Consider the following 12,024-nt stretch of genomic DNA (forward strand, 5'->3'; position numbering starts at 1 on the left):
AATATCAATCTGAGGTGTTTTGTAGTATTACCCCAACAGAATTGGACTGACAAACTGTAGAACATCAGAGAGAAACTTAAATCCAAGAGACACCAGATAAACAATCCCAAAAGTTTTTGTCAGGGCGGTGGATAGGGAGGGGATGATGGATGGGGGGACAGTCGGGGGTGGAGCTGCTCCCTGACTGGCAGTAAACACTGGACCCGACTTCCCGCTGCCTAGGAGTGGGGTTTTCTCGTGTGCTTTCGAGGCTCGTGCGTAGATTTCTTGTTTGCTCATGTCGGACGTCTTCAGCCTTTGTCTAAAAGGATGCAATGTACCAGTGTTAATCTACACTATTACGTAAGGATACCATAAAATGTGAGAATTTCACAAAACCCTGAAAATTAGGCAGGACCCTACGCATTTCTAAACAGAAATTAATATAACAAATTAAGACTATAATCTGGCGATTATAAAGTCTCCCTAACAAGCTACTGGCTGTATAAGAGATGGCTTTTACGGAGCTCTACTGTGTTCTCCCGCATTCATAACTTCCTTGCACAAATCCATGCCAACAAGAGAAATTAAATAAAGTGTATTGAACATGACTGTCAATCGTTGAAGAATAATATGTTTATTTACATTTCATCGAGTAAGAGGTCAAGGTCACTTGATACAAGTTTGTAGGTCACAGCATCCTTTTACCACATCTGAAAATTCCATGTCTCTATCAGTCTGGGTTCTGAAGAAATACATTTTATGATCTTCATTGGAGTAATCTGAGATCGATACTAGTTTGTAGCCTCTTATTCCTGAAGATCCCATGTCTCTATCAATCCCGGCTCTAAAGTTATACCAGTTGTTATGTGAAATGTCAGAGGTCAAAGTCACTGGAGTCACTTTACCTTGATTGTGATTTGTAGGTCTCATCATCCTTTCATTATTCCTGAAGATCCTATGACTCTATCAGACCCTGTTCTGAAGCAATACAATTATTTTAAAGGTCAGATGTCACGGTAACTGGAGTCACTTGACCTTGATACTAATGTGTGGGTCTTACGTGTATCATCCTCTTATCATTTCTGAAGATCCCATGTCGCTATCTGTCACGGTTCTACCTACATACTTGGACTTATAATGTCATAATCATCTATTTCTACCCAGCGAAGTTCAATTATACAGTCAAACATACAGTACATTAGACATAACTCACAACCATCAAATTAGCGAAATTTATCTTTCTTATTCAATAACATTGCTACTTAAAAGAAGCATTGTATCTCAATTCACAGATTCATTATGCATTATCATGCATAACGTTTGAGAAACATCACGAGAATTTTAGACACACACGAACATATGTCGTTATTAACCTAATATCTTAATGGTCAGGTCAAGGTCACTGGAGTCCCTTGACCTTGCTAATAGTTTGTAGGCCCTGTCATTTTCCTCTCATTTCTGAAAACCCTAGGACTCTATCTATCATATTTGTCAAGTTATATACATTGTATATGTTAAATTTTGGAATTATTGTTTCGCCATATGTGTACATGTATTTCTATGTTAGAGCCACTCCATTTAACACCCCCCCCCCCCCCCCCCAAATGTATCTTAACCCCCTTTAACCTGAAAACGAAAACATTTCTGCACAATTATGAATTAGATATACATGTACATTGGCCTATTATATCCATGGGTATCTAATACATTCATCAACAGTTAACGGAGAACGGCTGCGGAAATTTTAGGCGTAAGAAGGAAAATCAATAGGTGGAAGAAGAATAACCGATCAAAAACAATATGTTTCCAACCTTCGTTTGGGAGGCTTGATAATTAAAGATATTCAAAATTAAAACAAAAGACCTTGAAAATGAGAGAAATATTTACGGATGCCCGGAAGACGTACAGTTTGATTTTAGAGTCTATGATCTCTCGTTTCCAATGTTTCTCGAATTCCTCTGTCAATGTGCTGTTCTTATCTTCCTTGTTCAAAAGCCACATGTCTTCAAGTTTTAATGGAGTCTTTAAGGAAGATGTCACAAGTCTGAAAAAATAAATGAAAATTTGAACGCTAAACATACCTAGTTATTGATAGCAGTATGCTGAATTTTTTTTATCATCATTCCGATTCCCAGACTTTACTAATATACAGTACAATACGGTTAGAACAAACAGTCTTCTAATGGATTTATGCTTACAACGGAGGAATATTCGCGATAGCTTCGTGTGTGTGTGTGTGGTTGGGGGGGGGGGGGGGATCGTACATGTAAATTCGTCATTACGAGTCCGACATGTGAAAATTGAGACTTTTAAGTTACATGTATAATATACATGTCCATGAACATAATATTATACATGTACATACAGTGTTTATTACACCTAACACGCATCGTTGGATTTCCACGGATGATTTAGTTAGTGCTTGTCTACTCATCATACATTACTGAGAAATCAGCGTTCAAAAGTTCGTGAATTAGAAAAGACCAATCCGAAAGGGTAATACCTGTAAACAAATTTATCCATTTTACAGATTAATGTTTATTAGGATTTCGTGCAGACTTGTATACAGGAAATACGTGTGAATGATATTTGTTTTAAAACAGAACAAAATTCACTAGGTCGTTGAGATCAATGAAAAATCATCCATCTTTATTTCAAGAGGCTGGTATCGGGTATAAAACGTCGATTGTATAAATGGTTAATGTCAAACCAATAAATGTAATCCTACATGTACATTATAAATAATGTTCCACTGTGAATTAAGCATATATACCTCTACAGTTGGAGAGTATGTTTGAATATAGAATGGAAGAGGATTACATTTTACGGCAGTGCAGAAGTACATGTAGCATATATCACAGTAACCGGTCCCGGGAGATTTTACTGCCGATAACAGTGTCCATGAATTCAAATAAATCATCAAAATGTAGCTTTTCCTTATTTTCATGCTAATTTTATTCACAAGCAAGATTAGTAAGAACATTCGCCAAGTCGTTAAAAATACTTCGCTTTATTACTGTCCGTAAAAGTGACCTTGTTGGCACACTTATATGACGTCAATACAGATTGATTAGTGCGGAATTTTCCACGAGATTTTGACATAGTACCAGTGAAGTGAATCACATGTGACGATTTAGAAACCCATGAAATCCCCTGACATGTTAGGCTGCGATGGAACGATGACAATTCATAACGGGATGGAGTCCAAGTTGTAAGATAAAATCTAGTACTAGACCGATAAAGAAGTCGTCTCCATACAAATGAAAGAACAAATGAATGAAGGAATAAATAGAAAGAACGACTTACGGATTGAGCCACCAGAAGTACAATCTGTTCAACACCGAGCTCTCCTTCTCTGGACATGGCTTTTGTTTAAAACAGTACAGCGGGTTTAGCTCACTCTGAAAGAAGATATAGTTCATCAAGGAGAAAGAAGACGAGAACAGAAAAAATGCCGAAATGTCACTTAGACAGTAGTGTGGTACCTGTTCGGAAGGTTTCGATGTAGGCCCATCTACTTTTTCTGCTATACAGTGAAGTACAAACTGGACGAAGATGGCAGAATAGTATATGTAAAACATGATAAACTTAAAGAGATCCCAATGATATGCCTGGAAAAAAATAGACGAGTGATATACTACTGATGGAAAACAAAACTTAGGAGGGAGGGGGGGGGGGTATAGATAGTCTCTTTATTGAAATCACACTGTGTGAATGATAAGATAATCAACAAATATCTGCCAAAATGATTTTTCCTTCTTTTCCTACATTGTAACAAGTGGTATCTGTTTCTGTGAAATAAGTTCTACCAATGCAAGATAGGTAAATCTGCTGAATAGAAAATAACCTATGATGTTCTGAATTCCTTTACTGTTCATTATTTTACGGCTTTAATCTGACAGAAGAAGATGGGTATTTCCTATGTGTTGTTAGTATATGTGTTTACCTGCAGCATAATTTTGGAATAAAATGGCACTACATTGAACACCAGGAGCAATAACCAGAACACAAACTGTACACCGGAGGACACGATGCCGCACAACCTCTCCACCTGGTTCAGGAAGCCTGCTAGCAGCTGTCAACGACACCACGGAAATCAAATGTAAAACATACAAGATACTGATCACAATTAACTATCAACCATGACAGAGTCGCATTAGAGATCTATCGACGAATAAACAATATTATAAAATCCAAAACACATATACAGATAGATAGATAGATAGATAGAATCTTCATAAATAGATAGATAATCAGATAGATAGATAGAATCTTCATATAAATTCGAAAAAACTTTTATTGTGATTTTAATTGTTTGTTGTATTCCTTTGTTATGTCTACTATACGTAAAATCATTAACGAGAAATGACCATAAATGTGTTGAAGTTTTGAGAACAGTTAATGAATGCGATATCATTAAGCGGAATCTTTTAGGGATGTCAATATCCCCTCCGCCCCTTCTGAATCCGTCTTTCTAAGTTCTTGGTTACAACTTACAAACGTAGCCAGCCGTAAGAAGACACTGAGGAGAATGGCAGGTGGTAAGTTAGCCAGAGTCCTGTTATCGTCTTTTGTGAGATCATGAATCAGCCCCACCAGGACCATTAACCCGAGTAAGAAGCTGATCCCCTTAAAAAGAAACATATCAAACACTGATAATAATCACCATTTAATTTTTTATCAAACTTGATACTGAAAGTCAATTTGATCCAACACACCGTCCCACTGTCACAAAACACGTTATCACTCACTAATACAATTTCATGACGTCGCGATTTCAGCTGACGCAATTTATAACACCATCAAGCTCTCAACGCCACACTCTCTGAATATCCAAGCTAAATTCTAATATTCAGTAACAGTACAAAACAATGTGTGTTCTTAAAACTCCAATGCCCTAAAAAAGGTTTTACATAATACAATAATAATTTTTTTTAAGGATATGCAGGTGTAGAGAAGGAGATTTCTTGAAAATTGGCCAATTTTTGTCCCATCCCTAAGCCCCCGGAGTGCAGGAGTCCTTAAATTTACAATATACGTCCCCCTTATCCCAACGATGCTTCATACCAAATTTGAAAACAATAGCCGTGTTTCGAGTTACTCCGGAACACAGTGTTTATTCTGTGTTTAGTCACGCCGAATGGTACGTGTAGTTATCAAGAAGAAGTTAAAAATGTCTATTGTTCAGATTTAATAACTGACCATTTTGACCCCACTCTGATACCAAATTCCCTACCCCACCGGGAATTATCAAATTTACAATTTTGGTAAAGAATTACCCGCTCTTTCTAAATATCCATTTAGTGTCAATTTAGTATCAGTAGCACTAAAGAAGATGCTATTTAAGTGTTTTACACATTAACACAAAATACCAAGTTTAGCCCCGCCATGGGGTCAGAACCCCTACCCCTAGGATCATGAAAATTATATTTGTGGTAGAGGCCTTCCTACTCTACATCACTGTGCATTTAGTTTTTCTTACACATATGTAGTTGTAGAGAACGAGATTTTTGGTCAATTTTTGCATGCACCACCCTTAGGGTCCCAGGGGTGCAGGAGTCTTGAAATTTATAATTAATGTTCCCCTTGTCCAAACGATAAAGAGGAAGTTACGAATGTTCAATTGTTAACGCACGACGGACGATGACGGACGACAACCAATTGCAATAGGTCACTTGAGTTTACTCAGGTTACCTAAAAATACATGAAGGTATGGAATGCGACGCTTCACATCTGCATACTTCATTAAGCGCGTTAATACCCTATATGTATACATACCTACATGTATTTTCAAAACAAAAATTACTTTTTATGTTTACATTCTATTTTCATTTCCGTCGAAATTCCCAGCAGTTAAAAATAGACATACATGTACTATCAAGATTCATAAGCGCATTGTTCACAACTGCAGCGCATTCATGAGGAAATGGCTGTCATTAAAATTTGTAAAGATATCAAAGGCAAGAGCATTGGGAATGTAAATTAAAATAAACTTATCATGAAAATGCCTTGATAAACAATTAAAAAGTTCAAAACTACTTCAGAGGTCTTAAAAATATTTAAATACCAATACAGCATGTATTTTCAAGTTTTCAAGCTTACTGTCACCTATCAGGGCATGAGAGTACGCGAATCGAAGGCTTGCTAAAATGAAGCCCGAGTATATGTAAGGGATACAAGACGAAGATGGTCTATTATGTCAGATACGGGACTGGCACGAGCCGCGTAGCGGCGAGTGATCAGTCCCGTATCTGACACAATAGACCATCGAGTCTTGTATCTTACTTAAAACATTGTTCTATCTAAAAACAAATGCATTTAAACGCACACAAAAAACCCACGTACAAATAATCATTGGTATAGACAAATATATTTACACCTTTCGTTTCTGATTTGTTTTTAATAATTTTGATATATTAGGAATTCATAAACTTTAATGGCACACAAGGTCAAATCTTGTCTTTAATTCACAAAAAACTGTTAGCTCATCATTTCAATTGTCATAATACGGTACTCCTCAAAACAGGGTTTTGTTCTTCATGGAAAGCGATTCGAACGCTTCTATTGTCTGAAGACTACTCAACAAAACAGGTTTTCTTTTTTGGGTGAATGGGGGGACGTAAAGGGTGTTCGGAAAGAATGTTTTAGATAAAACAAAACATTGATTTCCTACGTTCCTTTCTGGGAACCCTAATAATATGATACTGACACGTAGGCTTATAACTGGTATAAAAACAGAAGCCGTATCCCTCTTTTAGCATTTAGTCCGGGTGTCTTGAAGAAATGGACTCAGATGATGACTACCCTCTTACTCGAAATAAATTTCGCGATACTACTACGGATTTAGCAGACGAGAATTCTGATGAATGATATTCTGGATTTAGAGGAAGAAAGAAGGAAGAAACCAAATTTTAAATTGAACTTTGACCTTAAAAGTGACTGTTTTTCTGATATATCAGATGCAGACAACGACCTCTTAGTTCAGGCCTCACAGGAAATAGAGAAAGTGGACAATTTCGAGCGATTTGCATTGCCTTTACAGGAACACGATGTACAAGACTTTGTTTTGAACTCCAAACCTGTCAATACCATTAACAAGACACGTTGGGCAGTGAGCGTCTTTAATTCTTGGAAAAACGCGCGGAAATGGCACGGCGAACTTCTGACTATGTCAAATGAACATTTGAATTCGGCATTGAAATTCTTTATTCTTAAAGTACGAAATAAGGCAGGAAAAGAGTACTATCCGAATACAGTGTATGAAATAATCATATCACTGCAGCATCATTTGAGAGCAAATAAAAGATTCGTCATGTCATCTGCGATTCGCAACTACAAACGCACCTCCGATGAACAATTACAGAGTGTTAGTGATTTAATTCAAAAACCGTCCACAGTGTCCCTGCCGGAGCCGAAAAAAGTGAAGCTCAATGAAAGTGTTTCCTTTGGATCGAGAAAAGAAATAAACATCACTGCCGGGGATGTAACAGTGAATTTGCGACTTTAATGTGCATGTGTTTAAATGAATGATTGTGACATGGATTTATAACTGTGGTGCCTTAACGATTTCATATCCGGATTATATCGGATTATTCATGAAACACTCATTTCGTATAATTTACTGGAATATTTCATGCCTTGAATATTGTATTTGATAAATGATAAATATGTTTTCTCGAACAACAAAGAGTGGTCTTTGTTCCTGATTTTTACTGTCAGTCCAGTATTTCTCATAATATTGGCCTGCTCTTAATAATACTGGACTGCTCTTAATAATACTGGACTATGTTCAGTACAGTATGAAAAATATAAGTACTGTCAAAACAATGAACTGACGTCACAACAATGTTTTAATGTGAAATAACGCAAATGCCGACCGATACTCTAAAACCGCGACGGCAGCAATTCGTTTTGTGTTTGTTGTTGTTTTTTTCTTTCGAAAATCCTAATTTTACTTATTTGTACTGTTATTGTACAGAGGTACATGTATACTGTTTGTGTTTTAAAGTGGTCTTACAGATTTGAAGGCACTGAGAGCGTTGGCAGAGATACTTCTCTCCCTGTTGTCCGAGTAATACAGGTAGCAGGCATACGGAGCCAGTGCCAGCCATAACCAGGCACACGGAAGCCATGTCAACACGGTGGTTTGGAAACAGGATGGAACACGGGGCCAGGAGTTATTCAGGAAAGTTGTGGTGTTCTGGAAAAGAAAGAAATCAATTGCGAACAATTTCTAAATACTCGGAAATTTCAACACTGAAAACCATAGATTTGAAAAGTGCTATTATCTTAATATTAAAGAATTCCTAGTCAGGACAAAAGCGATAAATCTGAAAATTGAAAGGAGATTTCTCTCTCTGCCTAATCAAAGTATTGTGCATAAAATTTATGAAAAAGTTATCACGTGCTCTAGAAAGTGTTGACGGACGGACAGAGGGCTACAGGGCACCCGCCGTATGGAGGGACCCTAAATGTAGCGCTTTAGTTTTGGAAAGGTTGAGGGCCGTAAATTAACCTTCAATTTGGAGGAGGCAGGAAATTAGGCGGGGGTCTGGGGGCCACCCAGGCCCCCAGACGCTGAGCACATTTTGTGCACACTGAACACGTTTCGTGCAAAATCCTTGATTCTAGGGCCTTCTAAGATGTTACTTGACTAACTCATTCTAAAAGAAAGATTTGGAATGCTTTTTAAGGGAGGTATCATGTTCTTAGTTATTGGAAACAACATAAATTCTAATGAACTTTAAATTTTAATTTTTTTTGGCTCAAAAGTTGGAGGAGGCAGCTGCCTCCTCCGCCTCTATGTAATTTACGGCCCTGGGTTGAACTTCATCCGGCATTTTTTTTTTTTTTTTGGCCATGGAAGATGGGTCCTCTATGTAACTAAGTAATTGATTATGCAGAAGAGACGACTCTTTTCTAGCTGTAACTAAAGGATTGATTAATCAGAAGAGACGGGTCACCTCAGTATAGATAAGTACGTCACCCGAAGAAGGCACAAAACCGTGGGATACCCTTTACTTTATGATTTTAACCTGATTCAACTACACTGGTACTTTTCACCCTGGTAACCAATGTACCATGAAATAGTATGTAAAAATTAGCTTACAATAGTACAGAGAATGTAAATTATACATTCATAGAGGAGGGTTGTTCTGAAATTTTGATTCAAGATACAGGACAGTTTTCGTTTTACTTTCTGTCTTTATGCCACATCATTCTGTCTGCTGAACTTTAAATTGGTGCGCAGCACTTCAGCCCTATACTACAGATGCTCACTGCAGCAATTTTATCTATATTAAATATGCCTTGGTTTTAAAAGGGACATCTGCTACCATATATACTCATCTATTGAGATGTACAACTAAGAATATCCTATTCTTTTCTATTTTTGGTTATATTGTGTGCATAGTGTGCGTATGTGTGTTTTTTCTTCTTCCTTTCTTCGTATGTATTTGTAATTATATTGATGTAAATGTATTTTCTTTATAATCTCCTAAGGGGGGGGGGGGATAAAGTATGAATGAATGGTTGTTCTGAAATTTTGATTTAAGATATAGGACAATTTTCATTTTACTTTCTGTCTTCAGTAACTTGATATCAAAATTAGATTTTCGGAGTGTTTGGCTCTGCCACGATTATTCGCAAACTGTATGGGTTCAAGACTGGTGTGATTGGCAACTGAAGACACTTGCTACAAACAATTTGTTTTCTTCAAAAATGATGCATATAATTATACATATATTTATAAGTAAAATGAATACAATTTGGCGTATGGAATGTAATTTATTCCCATGATTTCTCAATGAAATCCAAAACAGTGGGGACAATTTTATATAGTTATATAGGGAGGAATAATAATTTAAACTTTAACATCATAGAAAATTTACAAGTTTCTTTAATATTGATTAGGAAATTTGTATTTATTACAATCAAAATATGCCCAAAAATTCTGTATCAACCCATGTGTCCAATTTTTTTTCTGTATGAATTGTCATTATAAATCCATAACTCGTCATAAAATGTCCGCGTTCGCAAGTAATAGTCTCGCTTCGCTAGTCAGCTCATAATATACTTATTAACCATTTCATACCTAGTGACATGTTCACACCTTTTTCTGTATTTCTCCACAATTCAAGCATGCAATTTTTTCATTTCACAACAGGATACACATACAATGTACATGTACCCAGTTTTTATTTTTTTTATTTTATATATATATGTTCACACTGAAAATTATCAACTACATTTCAAGTCTCACGTTGCTTGAAACAGTTTTTAAAATGCAAGTTCATGCCTGAACTCACTAAAGTAAACTTTAATTTTACTGTAAATGACGTGTATTGTTTATTATCAAACTTCATGAGAGAAGTTTTCATTCAATTGTATTTTTTGTAAATGACGTATTTTTTATTGTCGAACTGAGAGAGAGAGAGAGAGAGAGAGAGAGAGAGAGAGAGAGAGAGATTGATTCAATGAGCCTACTTGGTGTATAGAAAATGCTTTGTTAAAACATCTTAAAGCCAACAGTTAACTTCCTCCATCGTCAACAGCTTGTTTGTTCTGTAGTCTTATGTTTAAACACAATATGTCACGTGTCCCTATTTAACAAAGTTTTAATTCTACATGCAATTCATTTAAAAATTAAGTTACACGTGCAGTATACTCGTAGTATCCTTTCCACTGCAGTTGGAAATAACCAACGTCCACTATTCAGAGCCAAACACACACATAATTTAATAATATTAAAAATCTTTGATCATAAAGATGCGATATATATCTTACCCAGAACTCGGAGGAGTTGCAGAACTCAAGGAACTCGCTTTCCGCCTCCATCACGGAACTTGTAATTAATTACAGGCCTCTGGTATCACATCGTAGAGTAATCCCTTAAAAAATTGTCAGAAATACTGACTGATCCTGGTTGAAAGACACCGAGGGATCCCTATGCGAGATGTGCAAGATCGTCACATGCTTCAAGGCCACAAGCACGCGTACATACTCAAGGTCTGTAAACGCGTTACTATAAATAGAACGTCGCTGTCACCATATACGCAATGATTTCAATTGACAACAGGTATATCAGCCTTTATGTCAGATCTTTAAAAACAAAACGAAATACCTGTCGTCAACAGATGCTCTGTTTAGCACTACAACTCGGTGGTATTTTCAATACGTGCCAAATTCTTCGGAGGTGTCTCTTTGTATACATGCAGACCTATGACATAATACTTCGAATTTTCCATAAGCGCTCAGCATAAAATAAAATACCAGATTGTCCTTCATTTACCGGATGAATTGCGTTAAATGTACATAGAATCCAGAACCAGTCCCACAGTAGACTAGTCATATTGTTCGAAGGATTTCGTAAATCACAACTTCCTCTCTCTGAACACAGAAACTGTTCAAACAGGAAGGAAAACTATGAACGACCGAGATTAGGGAATTTACACACGTAACGCTTATAATATAAAGACAATGCTGTCACGAGGATCGTCTGGCGCTGAACTAGACAACCCCGTGTATACGTTAATGAATCTAAATGCCTTACATACAGTATTTTGTATAATAATTAAGCTTCTTGTGAAATATATCCTAACTTTTCAGCATAATTGTAACAAATCTTTAAAACAACTCTGGATCAACACTGTAGACGAATTGAAATTAAGAAAGATTTTCTATTCATCATTACTGAAAGCAACTTTATGGTAATCAAGTTTCAAGTACTTAATGTCATTTCCACATACACATACAGTCTAATAAATTTGTATGATATAAAATCATATTACTGCCCGATATAAAAATCATATCACTGCCTTAATCAATTTGTATGATGTAAATCATATTATACACACACTCTGCATTTAAAATGTAGTTTTATTTAGATAACTACGCTGTACATAAGAACATGTGTATCACTTGTAATATTATGTAATCTCTTTATAGTAATATTTTATAAGTCATATCATAGTGTGCTTAACTGTATCACATGACAATTTTACAATGGAGTTATAGAGCTTATTTACTACATGTACAAAACAA

General features: G+C 36.3%; 1 protein-coding gene across 1 annotated transcript in view; it reads right to left on the bottom strand.

Annotated features, from left to right (window-relative positions):
- Nucleotides 1-11,411, bottom strand: part of LOC125656389 (multidrug resistance-associated protein 1-like) — a 28,535-nt gene extending 17,124 nt beyond the window's left edge. The window contains exons 1-8 of the mRNA XM_048886997.2: nucleotides 10,768-11,411; nucleotides 8,000-8,182; nucleotides 4,480-4,611; nucleotides 3,929-4,057; nucleotides 3,468-3,593; nucleotides 3,289-3,383; nucleotides 1,889-2,026; nucleotides 32-301 (exon numbers count right to left, since the gene is read on the bottom strand). Of these exons, the coding sequence (XP_048742954.2) occupies nucleotides 32-301; nucleotides 1,889-2,026; nucleotides 3,289-3,383; nucleotides 3,468-3,593; nucleotides 3,929-4,057; nucleotides 4,480-4,611; nucleotides 8,000-8,182; nucleotides 10,768-10,818 (1,124 nt within the window). The 5' untranslated portion in view covers nucleotides 10,819-11,411. The remainder of the gene's footprint in view (nucleotides 1-31; nucleotides 302-1,888; nucleotides 2,027-3,288; nucleotides 3,384-3,467; nucleotides 3,594-3,928; nucleotides 4,058-4,479; nucleotides 4,612-7,999; nucleotides 8,183-10,767) is intronic.
- Between the last annotated feature and the right edge of the window lie 613 nt (nucleotides 11,412-12,024).

The sequence above is a fragment of the Ostrea edulis genome, chromosome 1, assembly GCF_947568905.1.
Source record: "Ostrea edulis chromosome 1, xbOstEdul1.1, whole genome shotgun sequence".
NCBI classification, from domain to species: domain Eukaryota; kingdom Metazoa; phylum Mollusca; class Bivalvia; order Ostreida; family Ostreidae; genus Ostrea; species Ostrea edulis.